This window comes from Euleptes europaea, chromosome 15 (assembly GCF_029931775.1).
Source record: "Euleptes europaea isolate rEulEur1 chromosome 15, rEulEur1.hap1, whole genome shotgun sequence".
NCBI lineage: Eukaryota > Metazoa > Chordata > Lepidosauria > Squamata > Sphaerodactylidae > Euleptes > Euleptes europaea.
The window spans coordinates 32,609,101-32,628,694 of NC_079326.1; the positions used below are offsets into that span (position 1 = coordinate 32,609,101).

The 19,594-nt window shown below is 43.0% G+C and overlaps 1 protein-coding gene across 3 annotated transcripts in view; it reads right to left on the reverse strand.

The window, feature by feature from the left end:
• The window catches only part of RBMS1 (RNA binding motif single stranded interacting protein 1), a 183,707-nt gene that overhangs the window by 6,057 nt on the left and 158,056 nt on the right, over nucleotides 1-19,594 (reverse strand). For 2 of the 3 annotated variants that reach the window (XM_056861059.1, XM_056861058.1), the window contains exons 7-12: nucleotides 8,424-8,539; nucleotides 7,381-7,430; nucleotides 7,198-7,291; nucleotides 2,750-2,800; nucleotides 2,031-2,141; nucleotides 982-1,062 (exon numbers count right to left, since the gene is read on the reverse strand). In XM_056861059.1, the coding sequence (XP_056717037.1) occupies nucleotides 982-1,062; nucleotides 2,031-2,141; nucleotides 2,750-2,800; nucleotides 7,198-7,291; nucleotides 7,381-7,430; nucleotides 8,424-8,539 (503 nt within the window). The remainder of the gene's footprint in view (nucleotides 1-981; nucleotides 1,063-2,030; nucleotides 2,142-2,749; nucleotides 2,801-7,197; nucleotides 7,292-7,380; nucleotides 7,431-8,423; nucleotides 8,540-19,594) is intronic. The other variant, XM_056861060.1, reaches the window with a different exon arrangement.

A 19,594-nucleotide genomic window follows, 5' to 3' on the forward strand; every position in this document is an offset into this window, starting at 1 on the left:
TGAGTGGGAAGACCCTTAATGTGTAGAAAAATACTATTTTCCGCAAGTAGGGTGAAAAGGTACCCAACGGTGGGCAGGAAAAAAAAAAGACTAAGCATGCTGTTGCCATGGAATACCAGTAGAATGAGATCATAGTACAGGTGCTCTTTTCTCTCTGCCTACTGCCAATTGAGACAAAATAGAAGAAAGGAGCCCCCCCGATTGGTAACAACAAGCTTGCAACTTAACGAGGACAAGAAAATTGCCCTGTAGTGCTGAGATTAAGTCCTAGGTGAGGAGAAAGGTTAACTATTCGCCGAAACGAGTGCCATAAAAGAGTTTCTCCCAAAGGGCTGAATTTCTAAGCATCATGATTTAAAAGGGCAGGTTTCCACTTCCCTGCTTGAGAAACAGTTGCCTAATGCAAACCTGTAGAGAGCCAGCTTGGCATAGTGGTTTAAGTGTCAGACTAGGATCTGGGAAACCCAGGTTTGAGTCCCCACGCTGCCATGGAAACTTGCTGGGTGACCTTGGGCCAGTCACACACTCTCAGCCTCGACCCTGGCAAGCATTTGGATGGGAGACCTCCAAGGACTACCAGGAGTGTGACACAGAGGCAGGCAATGACAAATCACCTCTGAATGCCTCTCGCCTTGAAAATCCCACCAGGGGTCACCATAAGTCAGATAATGACTTGACGGCAAAAAATAAAATAAAAAATCAAGCTTGTACCCACAGCAATGCTGCTCTGCTGAGAAAATTACTTAGGAAGCAGGTAGGAATCCCGATCCAAAACACTCTGCAAGATTTTGTTGTGGATCTTTGTTTATTTTTTTTAGTCTCATTTTTCTTCCAAAGACCATATGTAGGATTTTCTACCTACAAAATTATTTAGTGTAAAACTGTGATGTTATTTTAGCAAATTAAATAATGTATGAATGATACATTAATGATTTTGTACTAAAAAACACTCCCCCCTTCAATATATCTCTTTACACGCACCTCAACTGGAACACCGGCTGTCTGAACGTGGGTGTACTGGGGTATATAGGCTCCTTGCATAGCTGTTGTGGCAGGCATGTACTGCAAAGAAAGATAATTTATTTAGGCGAAATTAAACTTTAATATGAACAATGGAGTTTTCAAAACATACTGGGCACTAGGAAGGCACTCGTTTTATACTGATAATGAAAACAAACTTTGTATTTTTTTCTAGTACACAAAAGGCATTGTGTGTGTGTAAAGTGCCGTCAAGTCGCAGCCGACTTATGGCAACCCCTTTTTTGGGGTTTTCATGGCAAGAGACTAACAGAGGCGATTTGCCGCTGGCTTCCTCTGCTCAGCAACCTGGTATTCCTTGGTGGTCTCCCATCCAAATACTAACCAGGGCTGACCCTGCTTCGCTTCTGAGATCTGACGAGATCAGGCTAGCCTGGGCCATCCAGGTCAGGGCACAAAAGGCATTAGGGCTTCTTAAAATGCCTTAGAGTGTGCTTCCTACAGACAGAAGGAGGAGAGATGTTCTCTACTGAATTCCCATTTGGCCACATCAGTTCTTTCCCCCATCCCAGGAACAAGCACATTAAAGGAAATCCAGAAACATACATGCCAAATGGTGGACGCCCTCCTGAGCATTGTGCACGCTTGAGTGTTATTGTCATTAGCTGTGGAAGCGCAGATAACTTGGGTTGGAAGGAAAAGACCCCTGCATCCAAGCCTTTCTCCCTTCTATGTTGACAGAGGAGAAAATAGCAGCTGGATTCAGTTTCTGACCTTCAGACATGTGATTGACAGAGACATGCTCTCTGTACCCTTAAAGAAGAACAAAACCCGCCCCCCTAGTAAATAAACAAAGGGGGAGAACATTTTTGCACAGAACAATTGATTTCTAATAAATGTACTGCCCAGCAATTGGAGAAATACCATATGCCCAGCAATTGGAGAAATACCATACGCAAGATGAAACAGTTTAAGCCAATAAAACATGTGTTTCTTAAAAGGTAACGTCAGTGATTTTGGTACTATTAGGCTTTATGAGAAGTGTCACATACTGTTCCAGTACTGCCCAATGAAAGGTGACTCATCTGCTGTGTCAGGGGACTTATCATAGATGCAGGCTGCAAGGACATAGTGTGGTCCATTGAAGGAGTTAGTACAGCACCCTACGAGGAAATAAAAGTTTAAAGAGTGAAACTGTAATGATCCCAAACCATTTCTCGTGGCTTATATATCCTAACATAAATCCTTTTTTCGTAAAAGTCTGGTACAACTGAAACTATTACTTGAGCAAAACATGATTGACTACATTCATTTAGATAGTGCCATACCTCCCAATGAGATCCCATGGAGGTCAAGAAAGGCCTGTCTAACACTAAGGACTACACCTACACAGCAAATTAAGTGTCCAAATGGTTTGACTGGTCTAGCTTATACATGAATATATATGAAGCTGCCATATACTGACTAAGACGCTTGGTCCATCACAGTCAGTGTTGTCTACTCAGACCGGCAGCAGCTCTCCAGGGTCTCAGGCAGGGGTCTTTCACATCACCTACTTGCCTAGTTCCTTTAACTGGAGAGGCCGGGGATTGAACCTGGGACCTTCTGTAAGCCAAGCAGATGCTCTACCACTGAGCCACAGCCACTCCCTAATATTCTTATTGCTTCTAATATTGTTATTTTAAACAGTTCAACATGATGTACAGGGAAAGCAGGTGTCTGGAGAAGAGGCATATAAATTCCCATAAATAAATAAAATACGCAAACTTACAGGATGCTGCATTATATAGGGTTGAGGTTGCATCCAAGAAGGGCTCTGCACCTAGATGACAAAAGGAGTTTTGTATTTTTTTAAAACAAGCTTCGCTCTAGTGCAGTTTTTGCAGAGATTTGCACGAAGTTCTGATCTTGAATTATACTTGCAGTGGCTTCCATTGTAGGCTACAGAAGACAAGAATCCTACGCCCTGAATCTTTCTATAGCAAACAATAAGAAACCCCCAAATGAACTGACAGTGTAATCTTGTTGAGTCACAGCTTCCTTTTTATAATTACTAGTGCAGATCACTCAAATGATTATTTGAATACTATTTAAACAGATGACAAATTCTTCAAAAATTCTGAGGTGGAGGAACAGAAGAGGGGGAAGCCTCAGAGATACTGCCTGCGTTGGCTCCAATTCCTCAAGTTAACTTCAGGAAGAGCTGGGATGAAAGAACTGATCAGCCTGATACTCTTTTGTACTCAGCATGCCATGAGCCGAATACCAACAGTCCTAATATGACATCACAAAGAGAGCAAAGGAACAGGATGTGATCTTCTCTGTATGCTTTTCTCAGACAGCAAGAAGAGGGAGTGGTTCTGTTAAGTGAGAACATCTGTTTCCTCTTTCTCATTCTGGCTGAGATTTACTTTATCAGAGACTGTCTGATCCCTGGTAAAATGCCCAACTTTGAAGGAAGGTTAACTTCAGAAGAGTCTCATAAATATACTCAACAGTTATTTGGTCTTTATTGGGGGGAAACTCCAGTTCAAACGAACAATCATTACTGCTGTTTCAACACGAAACGACTGTGAAAACTATCAATGGGAGGGACGGGGGGAAAGTAGTCCTCAAGTTCAATGCTGGTCCAGAATGCAGCGGTGCAGGTCCTTACCGGGACCCCTTGGAAGGTACATAACCTACCAGTTATCGATTTTAACTGATAAGGTTTGTAGTTTGGCTATTGCCGTAATAATAAAATCATTCATTCAGTGCTCTGCCAGCTGCACTGGCTCCAGATTGAGTAATGGATCAGGTTTAAGGTTTGGGTATTGAGCCTGAAAGCCCTAAATGGTCTGAGAACATCGTACCTGCCAAGCCGCCTCTCCTGATATATCCCCCAAAGAGTGCTTCACTCATCTGGTGAAAATTTTTTGGTGATCCCTGAAAGCATCTGGCTGTCCTCGATCAAGGCCAGGGCCTTTTTGGCTATGGCCCCAGCCTGGGGGAACGCTATGCCCAGTGAGGTTCGGGCCCTGCGGGACTTGAAACAGTTCCACAGGACCTGTAAAACTGAGCTGTTCCACCAGGCATATGGTTGAGGCCAGCAACAGGTTTTCCATCTGGCTGGCCTCCTCCCCCTTATCCATCTTCTTCCACTTCTGCTCTCTCCCCACAAATAGTTAATTAGTGTTTTTGCTGCTCTAGTTTCATGTATTGTTATATACTGCTGTGACAGAAATGGGCATCTGGTTTTTATAGGTTTTATTGTTACGTGTATGAATTTGGATTGGTTTTAGAGTGTTTTAACAGGTTGTGAGCTGCTCTGAGCCTGGTCTGGCCAGGAAAGAGCGGCCTAAAAATCAAATAAACAAATGAACAAACAAACAAATAGCTAATAGAAATTTTTGGAAAAATTTAAAAGAAGCTGTCCTGTATAATTTCTCACGATAAAGAGTAAACTAAAAGAGCACAGTGAAGAGTTCAGAGCTGGATGTTTTGGATTTTTTAAAGACTAGGAGGAAGAAGAAAAAGAAGAGTTGGTTTTTATATGCCAACTTTCTCTACCACTTAAGGGAGAATCAAACCAGCTTACAATCACCTTCCCTCCCCTCCCCACAACAGACACCCTTGTGAGGTAGGTGGGTCTGAGAGAGCTGTGACTAGCCCAAGGTCATCCAGCTGGCTTCGTGTGTAGGAGAGGGGAAACAAATCCAGTTCACCAGATTAGCTTCTGCCGCTCATGCGGAGGAGTGGGGAATCAAACCTGGTTCTCCAGATCAGAGTCCACCGCTCCAAACCACCGCTCTCAACCACTACACCACGCTGGCCCTCCAGCGACTGCACAAGTATGGGGGTCAATAACATTTGCTTTAAAGAAATTACAAGCAAGTTCCTGAGGTATCGTGCACCTTACATTAGGCCCCCCCCAACAGGATAGTAAGACCCATCGGCTTAGGTGTGGCGAATGGGGCAGAGAGAGGGAAACTCTCCTTTTCTTTGCCTTCTTCCTTTATTTATTTCTCTGTCTTGTTTGCTCGGAGTCCCCATTACCTGACTGCTGGTGCTGTCAGGATGCTTACAAACCAAAGATGTTGAGCTGAAAAATGCTAAAATTACAAATATATAAATTTTAATAAGGTGCACATATAGATTAAAAGCATAAAACTCCTAGTACAGACAAAAAGTTACACATTCAATAAATAGAAATGTGAGCAACTGCAATGTACATTCTTTCATTGACCAATATGAGATCCAGAAAGGACCAGATGCGTTTCGACCTGTAAAGGCCTTCCTCAGTGGTCAGTATAAAATTATAACTTATCACACACCCTAATAGTATAATCATATCATAATGGGCAGTTAGAAATATCTAAAAGCCCTTCTACTACAGTGAAGCTCCCTGTAAATTTCTTTACTTCTTATATGTTAAAACCTGGCTTCACTGTCTCACCTTCTGTTGTATGCCGGGCTCTTTAGGAGGTGGATACATCAAGCAGTGTATTATCGCAGTTGCTCATGTTTGTATTTATTGAATGTGTAAGTTTTTGTCTGTAGGAGTTTTATGCTTTTAATCTATATGTGCACCTTATTAAAATTTATATATTTGTAATTTTAGCATTTTTCAGCTCAACCTCTTTGGTTTGTAATCAACATTTTGGTTGAGTTCCATCAGGATTCCCCCCCTTTTTTTGGTGCTGTCAGGATGCTGCCAGATCCCTGGGAGTTTTTAGAGCAGTGGCAACCCTTCTGACCCAATGGAATTGGCACATCGATACAACTGATCAGCTGAAGAACTTCTGACTGCCAACTAAGCAGCCCACTCTTAGATCCCCCAGCATGAGGGCGAGTCTGCTGGAGCTGGCATGCCCTTGGCATGAGGAACACAGCAGCCAAAGGCCTCCCAAGAGTGGACCCCACCCAGACTGCTCTCTGGGGAGATTCCCCCCCCACTGAAAGTCACAACATTCAGCCTTATGTTAGAGTGAAGAGACGGCATGGGTGACTTCAGTCTAGATGAGGCTTACTGGCTACTCACGTTCTCCACTGCTGTCACGGTTGTTTAGGAAGAAGGATCTTCCCAAACGTTTCCTACCATGCTAGAGTGGTGATCAGCATAGGATGGAAGGAACTTTTTACAAGATACTTAAGTGATGCAAGCAGCAATGGCAGAATGAGCTCATCTCTGAGGTAGCAGAGGGATAAGCCTAGAAACTTCTCCCTCTCTCGGCCCAACCGCAATGCAAAACCTTGGTTGGGTTAAAGATATGCAAGAGGCCTGAAGCTTGAACCCTTCAGCTCAGCATCACTTCTAGCCAGACCAGAGAAGGTCTCTGTAGTTTCTCTTAAGCAAGGGATTTTCCCCATCAGCATGAGGTCAACCTATATGTGGAACACTTGTGGCCTGTGGCTTTTGCTTTCGAACACTACAAGTTTGGTTCTGTTGTTGTCTTTCAGGGAACCTTGTCCACCATTATTCACATTCTCAGCAAGGAGCCTGCAGGTTCCTTGATGGTTTTACCGTTAATTGTAAGCAACAGTTTGTACTGGATGATGCATCGATTTCTGTGCTTACGCTTGGCCACATACACTTTTAGAGCAGTCTTGCACATAATTCACACTAAGTCCTAACAGATTTAGGGTTCGTACTTTTCTACATATAGGGTTGGGTCCAGACTAAATTTTCTGTCGGTGGAATGGAATTTCCTTGCCCACCCCACCCACACTGCAGCCCTCTGACCTCCAAGTGCTGCTCCCAGGGGATGAACTAGATGATCTTGAGGCTGTAACACCATCTTAGAGCTCCAGATCCTTCTGGAGACTGCAGCGCATGGGGCGGATGAGAGGCTCTTGTCTCCCCACCCCACGTTGTTTTCAAGAGCCAAAACTGTCGTGTTTCCATTTCGGCTCTTGAAAATGGTGCTGGGGGGGCTCCTCATCTCCTCGCACCATGGTCTCCAGCAGGATCAGGCCCTTGCAGCATTTTGAAGAGTATTTTTTTAAAAAGCTCTAGAATGGTGCCTCAGGTGGACTCAGGAGTGCAGTTTGTCTTGTTTGTCCCTAGGAGACAGAGAAACATGAGCAACGATATTGGACAGGCGGAAACTGGATGAAATTTTCTATTAGTGTAGCCTAGATTATACTCATAGACTTTCCATAACCAGATGTAAACATTTTATCATTTATATTTTATCATTTATACTTTATATTTTATCATTTATACTTTAAAATACAGACCTGGTATGTGGAAACTGGTGAAGCAATATATGGTGTGATAGATGTCTGAGTGATCATTCTGTTTGTTGCAATACTGTATGGTGAAGGATAAAATCTAGGGGGCGGGAAACCAAACATCTTCATTAATTCTTCAACAATGTACCTTAGAAGATCTTGAATTTTTAGATGTTTGCCTGTACATACCCATTTTGTAAAGCAGCTGTAGTTGGATCATAAGTGAGTGTCATCCCAGCCTTTAGGAGAAGAAAGAAAGTATACAATTCAACAAGATGGATTACCACCAGCAGCCACCAAATCATCCTCATTGGCCACATTTATCTCATTTATTGGCCTCATTTATTGCCTTTGCTCTCTTTTTCAACTTGATTGATGCATGGCTGCCCACCCATACCCTTTGGAACCTAATTCTGGCTTGCAATATTGTGGGGTTCTTGTAGTAGAGACCAGGCCTCTCTGCTGCTTCACCAACCAGAAAGTCACGCAAACCCCTCAGGCTCAGCTGTGGCGTGCGCCTTGAAGCTGGTGCTCAGGGACACAACCTGCTTACTGTTCCCTTTTGCTAATGATTGTCTGGGGGCAATTTGGCATCCACATTCATTTGGGAGAGCTTAACCCAGCCAACTCCTGCAACTCACATTAGTCTGTTGTCCTCAGACAATGGAGTAAAAGGATTCTGGATTCCAAATTGTCCCCAGACAGCAGCCTGAACAGCCTAGACTAACCTTGAGCTTGGCACAGCTCAAATGCTAAGTAGGGTCAGCAATGGTCAGAATTTGGATGGGAGACCACCAAGGAAATCCAGGGATGCTACACAGAGTCAGGCAACAGCAAAGCATCTCTGCTCATCTCTTGCCTTGAATACATCAGGAGGGGTCACCCCATAAGTCAACTGTGACATGACGGCACTTTATTATTATTATTATTATATTACTGAGGTTCAGCATGAACACATAAGTATACACGTAACTATATGCAAGAACAGAATCAAAATGTTCGCAAAAATTGCAACTCAACTATAAAATTGTAATGAACGCAAGAATGTCTTATTTATTTTAGCAGCATAAGACACTTACTGCTGTGTTTATATTATTATAGTGAGTGGCCTGAAGAACCATAAGATCCTATTACACAACATGTAGAATGCTAACACAAGGTCCCTTTGTGCAGCTATTATTTGAAGTGCTTATCATAACACACCCACACTGAAGGTTGAAAGGAGGACTTACAAGTCTCACCTCGCCTTCCCGGTGCCATGCTCGTCCGTTCTGTATATACTTGTTCTGATTCTGTCTCTTCTTTTGCCCTCCGTCTGCAAACTTGCACAACAAAGGCTCCGCGGGAGCTTAAAAACCAAAAACGCTTTAGAATTAGTTTGTGCAATTTCCATCAAAATATATATACACATATACATATATATATATATATATTTAAAAATCCATATATATATTTTTAAGATGCTGCTCACTACATTGCCAGATATTCTTTAAAGATTTGCTCTCCCAGATTATTTAACTTGGAAGCTACATTTACACCCAACTCGATACGTGGCTTTCCTACTTCACAGTATGCCATAGCCTTTTTTTGGGGGTGTGTGTGTGTGTTAATTTTTATTTTTATTAAATTTAATATTAATACAAAAACAGCAGCAATTTACAAATAACTAACAGGCAATTGTAATCTGTCTGGTTTTGTATAAACTACTGGAGTATCTAAATAATTCCTAAAATGTGAAAGAAAATGAACCACAGAAAATGAAATGGAGAATCTTGTGGAAGAAGGCTGGATTCCATTCCCCACGCCCCCCATGCAGAATAGCAATTGTTTCCCAGGCAGCCATCAGGTCTTTGGGTGATCTGGCAGACTGCTGATACAGTATGCCATAGCCTTGTCAAATCCAGAATCTAGTATAAAGGTTGAAAAAGGAATATTCAAAAATGTGCTGGTTAGAGTGCGAGGTTAGGTTTATTCATTTGATCCAGTCATTACAGCAGTTTTTGTAGGGAGAGGAGCATTGATACATTCTCACACTGCACGGACTTCCTCATTCATTTCAAGAAAGGGCTGGCACTGCACTTGCAGGAGGCTGCTTCTGCAGAGCAGCCACGTTTGCTGAAGTTCTTTGGAAAATTTGCGTGCATGGGAGGCTCCTTGAACATACTGGAGCACTGAAGAGATCTGGGGCAGTTTGTAGAGTGCTGAGTCAAGGGCAATGTAATGACTCAGAAGTGAGCCGGGGAAATGAATTCCCCAGAGAGGAAAGTGTTCTTCATACTTATGTTTATGGCTCTAGACATAGCTGTACGATGCTTCACATGTTTAAAATATTTATATATCCTGCCCATCTGATGGCAAATATCTGCAGAATGGCTGATGATCAGTGAAAACTATACACAGTGTAAAAAAAGTAAAAAACAACAAGAAAATAACAAACCACAGCAGCAGCATCAACCTAAGATCAACTTACAATCATCTCAAAAGTCTTCTGAAAGAACCACATAATCACTGCTCATCAAAAGGCAAACAGAAAGAAGGCCAAGAGGGCGTCCTCCTACAAGGGTGTTCCATAGCACCACTACTCAAAAGGACCTCATTTGCATCTCAACTCAAGGAGAAAAAGCAGGGCCTTGGATACTGATCTAAGAGTTAAGCCGATGCTTTCTCATCATTCAGCGTCTGGGCACTTGATGACAAGCAGTTGACAAGCAACTTCATTCAAAAATAAATGTCAAGTAACCGAAACCTGTAACTTGGCATTACAGCTTCGGTACTACATCACTTGGTGATGCAGTCATTAACTGATTAACATACATGTGTGCAACAATCTTAACCAGTAATGCCACTAACATTAATGGAGTTTACTTCCAGGTTATAGATCAGTTCAGTGGGTTATAGATCAAATCAAGCCTGAACTGACCCTAGAAGCTAAAATGACTAAACTGAGGCTATCGTATTTTGGTCACATTATGAGAAGACAAAAGTCACTGGAAAAGACAGTAATGCTAGGAAAAGTTGAGGGCAGCAGGAGAAGAGGAAGACCCAACAAGAGATGGATTGACTCAATAAAGGAAGCCACAGCCCTCAATTTGCAAGATCTGAGCAAGGCTGTCAAAGATAGGATATTTTGGAGGTCTTTGATTCATAGGGTCACCATGAGTCGGAAGCAACTTGATGGCACTTAACACACACACACTTCCAGGTTGAGGAATGAGTGAAAGCAGATGAAATGGAACTGAAACCTGTAGAGCAAGATTTCGGATGGCAATCCAAGTTCGCTACTAGCAGCAACTAGTTCCAAACTATCAACTGTGCTACGTGATGCAAGAGAGGAAGGAAGCTCATCACTAGATACAGGTACAAGTGGAATCTATATTTATTGCAGCTAGGTTATCACATACTTTAAGTGAGGACGCCATAAAGTACCACTATTACTGTAAATCACTGTTATTAGTTTGCAGTGTACTGTGTGACATGCATCTTTTATTTTCATTAGTCTACAAATCCACGGAAGAGCCAATTCTGAGCTCTGCCATTCAAGAAAAATATGGCAAGCCGTCAGCAGAAGTGACTTGAATAAGCCTCTGTGGTTTCCAAAGCTAGCCACTTTCATAAATGAAAGCAAGCTTTAAGGAATTTAGCAGCTTCCCAGCTATTTATTTACACACTATGCTGGCAGCTCAGATCCCTGCAGAAAAGGATTGTCTCATAAAGTGGAATATTTTAACACTCACCCACAGCTGGTTGGATTGCATTAAAAATGCAGTTTTGGACTTTAAACTGATGCTTTACAACCAGACTGAACCTGGACATTTAAACACTGTGGTCAGAAGTGTCTTTTACCAGGAACAGACTGGTTAACCAGCTGCAGCTTTTCTTGCATAGAAAAGATCTGGCCACTGTGGTGCATGCCCTGGTTACATCTAGCTTAGATTACTGCAATGCTCTTTATTTGAGGCTGCCGTTGAAAAGTGTTCAGAAAGTTCAACTGGTGCAGCCTGCTGCAGCCAGGATGTTGACTCGAGTAAGTTGTAGGGATCATATCATTCCAGTCTTGGCCTATCTACCCTGCCGCCCAATCTGTTTCCATGGAAATTTCAAGCTGCTAGTATTGGTTTTTAAAGCCCTATACAGTTTAGGACAAACTTACCTGAAGGACTGCCTATTCCCTTATGAACCAATTTGATCACTATTGTCATCTTTGGAGGCCCTGCTTTGGGTGCCCCCGCCTTCTGAGATTAGGCGGGTGGCAACCTTGGAGAGGGCCTTCTCAATTGTGGCATCAAAACTCTGGAGCTCTGTCCCCAGGGAGACTTGTCTGTCCCCTTCTGGTGCCTTCTTCCACCAGCGGATGAAGACATTTTTGTTTGGCTTGGTGTCTCCCTCAGTGATCATCACGTTATGAATCATGTAAACATTAGCCCCATTTTACAGAAGCAGAACTATGAAGTGAGATATGGCAACTATCTCAGTGCAAGCCCATACTTCTCAAGAACTCCATCTACAAGGTCTTGGTTAAGCACTCTGACCTTTCACTCTACCTCTTACCCATGTCTTTAAGACAGACCCTCAGAACAACCTCGGGACAAACTAATCAGGAGTGGCAATGTTTTTCTTAGTCCGTTGCCATTACACACATTCTCGTAATGTTCTGATTCTTAATCATAGCCCTTCCCTTCTCTCCCTAATCACAGGCTAGAAGCATGGTTGCAGTTTTGTTTTCAACACTCTTTGCTGATAATTCCTGCTTCACAAGTCTCCAGGTAGGTATCATCCCAGGCAGGCAGGACTGGCTATAGAAAACTTGTTTCTTTCATAAAATAGGGAATGACAAGAGAAATTTATGAGGCGGTAGAACAACAGAGAATCAAAGTTATCATAGCTATGAACTTGAAGGTTATCATAGCCATGAACTTGAACACTCATCATCTCCCCATCCCTGCTGTGATTTTAAACTAGTTTTTTTTAATCCTGCACTCAAACACCATGTATTGTTGTGGTGGAGGCTGTTGTCAAGTTGCAGCCAACTTATGGCGATCCCATAGGCAAGAGTCAAACAGAGATGGTTTGCCACTGCCTGCCTCTGGACACCATGTACTAGCTCTGTTTTTCTCCCCCCCTTTTTTAAATGTGAAGAAGTATGAGGAAAATATAATTTTGACTTAGGAAGCAGACTTTATGCTCAGAGAACCTAGAAGAGCCAAGCTTCAAATTGCTGTGACTGGATCACAGCATCTTCATAACACCTAAATACTTTGTCAAACGTTAGAAGCTATTTAATCACAGAATAAGCCTCCCATGACTACTAAAGAATGGTTATATTAAAAGTTACCACAGTATACTTATATTAAATAGATATATGTTTACTATATCACAGAGACTACTTATTGGCGGGTGGGGGAGACTGATTTCAGTCAAGGACAGGCATTTCTCTCTCACTACAGAGAAAAGGAGTACCTGATTCAGGCTGTAATGAACTTAAGACGATTCTGTGAGAATTAAACAGAAGTCAATTTTCTTTTTGCCTGTGTGGACCTTTGTACAGACAGGACGATGAACATAGGGGAGATACTGGCAGAATGGATATGAACACATGAAACCATCAGTCCATCAAGGTCAGTATTGTCTACTCTTCCTGGCAGTGGCTATCCAGGATATCAGATGGAAGTCTTTCATGAGTCATCATTTTGAGCAATTTCTTGAGAGGCAGCACAATACATTTTCCTAAATAAATTCTCCCTTTCCTATAGACCTGTTCAGCCCACTCTGTATTTGATTTCAAACTCGACAGCATGCTTTTCTCAAAGAGATGTTTTTCCTCCCACATTTACTCACTGCAATATTCTGGCTTCTTTGCCCTTATACTGTTTTCCCATCCAATTCAAGACTGCTGATTCAGCCAGGTTTTGCTCAATTTGAGACTACACGCTGTTCCACTGCTGCTGATTATTTTGTGTTATGGCTATTTATTCCTTGACCTTTACCTCAACTTTTTGCTAACGCTGGCCAGGTGGTTCCCCTCTCATGAACTTGCCTACCTTTCTCACAAAACCAATACTCAGAGTGAAGAATAAGGCCAAGAGGCAGGCGTCTGACCCAGTTCAAGCTGGCAGTAGCAAGATAGCAAAGGTGTGAGAGTGTGTTTGTACGCAGAAGGGGGGTATGTGGTGCCATGTGTAGGAAGCTATATCTTCTGAAGCCATGCAGAAGGGTGATAAACTGAAAAGTGGATAGTGCAGAAACGAGAATGAGAAATTTGTAGATGAGCAATGGAATGAGGAAAGCAAATGAATATGATGAACAAGACTCTGCAGCATAGTAGCTCATCCTTCAGAGAAGAAATAAGGAAGTGCTATGCTCTTCCATGGTTACAAAGCCAACATTTACAGCTTATTAACCACACTATTATGGTTTTTAACCCTCTATGGTGAATGATGAATGTGTACATTTGAGGGTGGGGGTGGGGCAGAAAACAGCTGTGATGCCCCAATTTCAGGATAAGCAAGTACAAGAGAGAACGCACCGCAGAGCGGTCAGAGGAGGTCACAGGCTTAATCCACAAGGGCTAAATCAACCACAGATAATCAGCCATTCAAACTACACCGTAAATTCCTCTTGTAACATCTGTAAATGTGTAACCCTCTGTACTGGCTTTACAAAAGACACCCCGTACACACAAATGTTCAACAGTCTCATAAAAGACAAAATGTGACTCACTTGCTGAAACACTGAAACACATTGTTTTAACACTGGAGAAGTTAAAGAGCCAGGCCCTACATCTAGATAGTCTGGACCCTACAACATGAGATGCATTAAGCAACAGCCCAAGGAATGCTAAAATTGACTTCCCTGCCTGCCCTGGCTTTTGACATTTGATGGATCATGTGCTGTCCTTCCTAATAATAAACGTAGTGATGCCGCAGCAATCTGCAGACCACAAAAAAGGAAGAGGAAAATACCTGGTGCATTTTGAGTACCAGTGCACACTTCTACAGAGTAGTAGTAAAGATGCTGAAGAAACAAGCAAAGAACTCAAGTGGTGAAAACAACTCATAATTTAGAAATTGATGATATCAATATGTGAAAAGGAGGGATAGCAGCGCTTCTGACAGACAACACCAGTACTCAAAATAAACACATCCACCTTCAAGAACCTCCAAAATTGTTCTCTAGTCTCTTTTTTTGAAGGTTTGCTTTTTTTGTGGTGTGTTGACTAAATCCCATTTGTTTTGCCCCTTTTGTTCTGAGTTGGAGCAACTGAAAACTAAGCTTATTGCTTTCTGCTTAGTTTCACCACTTTATCAAAAGAAAATCAGTTTCTCAGTTATATCAGAATATAATTAAACTCTGAGATGCAACAAGAATGATTTGCTCCCCCCCCACCATATCAAATCACATGTCCTGTTAGTCAAGATACACTGAAAGTTCTTGAAGGCTGAGAAAGCTTCCGTTCAGTTCATAATAAAGCATCAGAATATTGTAGGAAAGTGGAAATGAAGATATATCCTCTGCCCTAGAAAGTTCAGAAGAAATTCTGTCTTAGAGGTCTTTTATGCATGGGCTGGATCTCCCTGCTTGGATCTGGGTTCATTGCACATTAAAGTAACCCGGGTTGGGGGAAACTGTATGCATTGGCTTGAATGATGAGGGACAAAACTGTGTGCTAATCGAACTATGAATACAGAAAAAACAGTCTCCCAAGCTCAAATCAAGTCCCACCTCTTTAAATGCTGCTCTGTAATTGGCTTACCTAGCAGAGAAGATTTCCCTCCCCCCGAAACTCAACTGCCACATAAAAAAAAGATTTTAAGAACAAAAAACGGAGCAATCTGAAAGGGGGGGAGAAATCCAAGCCTTGTTTTAAAAAAGCCTTTCTTTTGCTCAGAAAGAGCTCCGAGGTAGCAGGAAGCACTTGAATCCCCGCCATTACACACAGCTTTGTGACTGGCTGTGAGAGAAGCCAATCTTCTGTTTTCCCCTGCATGCTACTTTGAAGAAGGGGTTGGAAAAGGGTGGGGTGTGATGGCCGAGGGGAAGCTCAACCCGAGAACAGAGTATGCACGCTCTGTGACTCTGGAATGAGCCACGATGAATGGTTTAATTTGTGCCAGGAGAGGAATGGGAAAAGCTGGGTTCGTTTTGCGTTGAAACAGCGTTGAGCTTCCAAGGAATGAGATATCATGTATACTGAAAAATCTGATCCTGGCTGAAATGGGGAATAAAAGAGGTTAAAGCGACCATGCATAAACACCAGAGTTTCCTAGTGTTCCATTCTAAAGAGTGCCCAGGATGCATGGACTTCTTTAAAAGATATGTGAACCTCTTTAAAGTAAATCTAGATTGACTTCAAATCCCTTTTTCACCTAAATCCTAAAATAAATATATGCTATTTTGTCTCCTCCATGTAGTATACAGTTTATACCCAGAAAGAGAAGCACTTCTAACTCCCCCCCCCCCAGTAAACTCACGTTCCATTCTAGTGTTTGCATCTGACTTGCTGGTTTTGTTCATTTAAACCATAATGAGTAATTCTTTGCTTCTATCCAGCAAAAGCTGATAGCCTAAGGATATTAACACCTGCCTTTGAAATGTCCCATAGTGCAATTAAGGATCATAACCTCATAACTTTCCATCATATGGCGAGTGAAGATTCACACAGCAGAAATTAAGCTACACAGGAGCTGATCTTGGGGCTCCCAAACTTTCACTTTGTTGATTTTATCATTGTTAATTTGGGGTGTGTGTGTGGGGCACAAATGTCCAAAAACAAAACACAGCCTCAATTCCTTTGGTTCTATGTTATTTGGACGTCAGGTTTTCTAGTGCAGATCTTCAGTCCTTTAGAAACAAAGCAAAAAGCCAAACCATCCCCAAATTAATGACTATTTTAAAAAAAGATTGTTTATGACTGCAGGAAACTGCTTCCCTCCCAGCATCCCTTAACCAGAACTGGAGTTAAAAAAATCTTTGCCAAGAAAAGTCCTTTAAAAGCACTATAATGCCATGGTGCTCTCCAAGCAGCAATGACCTACGTTAAGGTCTTTAGCTTGGCCTCACTTGCTTTGAGAGTAAATGACAGCTTGCAAAGCAGAATAGCTACCTAATTTTGAGAAGCTGATCACTGCAGAAAACAGCACCTCTGTGTTCCCACTCACATTAAGCAACTATCTGAGACTAACAAATAAAGATTCAGAAGGAGTCAATGGCCCTTGTCAAATGTGCAGCGTTTGCAGTAGTTCTATCAACAGACAACCATAACACGCAGGCTCTACCTAGGCTATTTACAACTATGTTAGATTATTTCAGGTGACTCTTCCAGTCTGATGTAGACAGGATCCTGTCGGCTATAAAACCACCAATTGTCTCCTTGATCCATGCCCGTCCTGGTTGGTCAAGGCCAGTGTACGGGGGTATGAGCTTCCCTGGAAGGCATTATCAACCTGTCCCTGGCTTCAGGGTTCGTCCCAGGAAGGATGAAGGAGGCAGTGGAAAAGCCGATCTTGAAGAAACCATCCTTGGATCCTCTTGATCCAGCCAACTGCCCAATATCGAACTTATTGTTCCTGGGTAAGGTAGTTGATAGAGCAGCGGCAGAACATCTGCAGAAGTTCCTGGAGGACACATTGCTCTGGATCCATTTCAATCCGGTGTCTGGACTAACCTTGGGACAGAGACCATGCTGGTAGCCTTCACAGATGATCTCCACAGACAGCTGAATCGGGGCGGGTCTGCGCTACTGGTGTTGCTTGATCTATCAGCAGCTTTTGACATGATTTGTTGGCATTGGAGTATGTGGGACAGTCTTTCAATGGCTGACCACATTTCTCCAAGGCCAGGGACAGAGTGGTGCTAAAGGAGAGGGTTTCGTCATGCTAGCCTTTGGTATGTGGGGTTCCACAAGGGGAGATCCTCTCCCCGATCCTGTTTAACATCTACATGTGCCCCCTTGCCCAGCTGGTCTCGAGTTTTGGGCTGGGGTGTCACCAGTATGCAAATAACACCCAGCTGTATCTGTTGATGGGCAGCCAGCTGGACACGGTCCCAGAAAATCTGGCCAGGTGTCTAGAGGCTGTGGTGAAATGGTTAAAGCAGAGCTGCTGGAAATTGAACCCACAGAAGATGGAGGTCCTGTGGTTAGGCTAGGGAGGTTGAGGCCAGGGGGTCCGATTTCCCACTCTTGACGGGTTTCAGCTGGAGCCAGCCTGCTCTATCAAGAATTTGGGAGTGACTTTGGATGCTTCCCTGTCATTGGAGGCCCAGGTGATGTGTACTGCCAGGACGGCTTTTCTTCATCTCCGCCAGGTCTGGCAGTTAACCCCCTACCTGTCTCGTACCGACCCAGCCTCAGCGATCTAAGCAAAGGTCACGTCTAGATTAGACTACTGTAACTTGCTCTATGCAGTGCTACCCTTGAGACTGCTTCAGAAACTGCAACTGGTCCACAATACAGTGGCGTGGGTTCTCACAGGACCCCATGGGCAGTCCACACCCAACCGGTGCTTCACCTGATGCACTGGCTCCAGATTGAATTCCGGATAAGGTTCAAAGTTTTGGTATCAACCTTCAAGGCCCTAAATGGTTGGGGACCACTGTAACTTTGGGGCTGCCGCTCCCTATATACCGTATCCCCCAGAGAGTGTTAAGATCATCAGGAAATAATTTATTGGTGATCTCTGGCCCTAGGAATGTCCGGCTGTCCTCACCCAGAGCCAGGGTATTCTTGGCCCTAGTTCCAGCTTGGTGGAACACTCTGTGAATGAGACTCGCACCCTGTGGGATTTTGACAGAGCTGTTCCGCCAGGTCTATGGTTGGGGACAGCTGCGTCTCTAAAGCTGGCCTCTCACCTCCTTTTCCCTCCCCCACTTGAGCTCTTGAATTAGACTTGAATTGTAGGTGACTAGGCCATGGCTGCCGGCAGAACGATGTCTCCCTATAGTGTTGTAGGGTTATGGCACCATTACAAAGAAAGGGTATAATTTAGCGTTGTTTTAATCGTACTTTATCGATTGTATTATTAGTTGCATGTATTAGTTGTATGATGTTAGCCACCCTGAGCCCAGTTCAGCTGGGGGAGTGTGGGATATAAATAAATGTATTTATTTATTTAAGCTTATATCTCGCCCTCCCCAGCAAAGCCAGGCTTATTATTATTATAAAACGAAACACTTACTAAAATAGTTAACGAGGAATAATCCTGACTTTGTGAAGTAGTCAGAGAGAAAAAGAGAGAGAGAGGACTCTTCCACACATGCTGATTAATGCACTTTCAATCCACTTTCAGTGCACTTTGCAGTTGGAGTTTACTGTGTGAAATGGCAAAATCCACTGCAAACTATCGTTAAAGTGCATTGAAAGTGGAATGAAAGTGCATTATTCAGCATGTGTGAAAGTGAGAGATGAAGAAAATAAATGAATTAATAAGAAATAAAATTAATGAAGAAAATAAACACAGTGAACTTTAAAAACACTGCCTCTAGGAAAGGGAGAGTTAACCTCTCTTCTAAAGGTAAAGGTCCCCTGTGCAAGCACCGGGTCATTCCTGACCCACGGGGTGACGTCACATCCCAACGTTTCCTAGGCAGACTTTGTTTTACGGGGTGGTTTGCCAGTGCCTTCCCCAGTCATCTTCCCTTTACCCCCAGCAAGCTGGGTACTCATTTGACCGACCTCGGAAGGATGGAAGGCTGAATCAACCTTGAGCCAGCTACCTGAAACCAACTTCCGTTGGGATCGAACTCAGGTCGTGAGCAGAGTTTTTGACTGCAGTACTGCAACTTATCACTCTGCGCCATGAGGCAAGGATTATAATATGACTCTGCTTTACTTTAACAATTTCTTTTGGTTTCCTGCTCTCAGTGGCAACCTTCTTCAGCTACAATAGAACAAACTAGCGAATGCTGATATAATTATTTGCAAAAGGCAGACAAATCCGACAAGATCAAAAACGAGGTTGTTTATCATTTCCTATTTGCACATTAACCAAAGGGCGATCAAGGCAACAGATAACCTTTGTAATTTGGGCGGCCAGTGCACGCTCACTTGAAGGTAAGAGGCGGCCATGAAACAGGTTTACTGTCTGTGATGTGTATGCCATGAGAAGGGGAAAGAGGCAATTAGTTCAGAAAAAGATGCTACGCTCCTAGATAGTTGGCAGAGGCTTTTGCTCTGGGAGAAATGCTGCTGAGAATTTTATACTGTTTTCTAAGTGAGTGCTTCCACGACCTGTTAATACCGGCTCAATTTAACCATGAAGAAACAGAAATATACTGCATGCCACACATATCTCATACTCTTCTTTTTCCCTCGAAAGAAACCTGATCCTGTAAAAGCTGTACTTTTGGCAGATGAAGATGCAACAGGCCCTGCTGGAGTGCAAATTTCTGCAATTGCCGCCATTTGAAT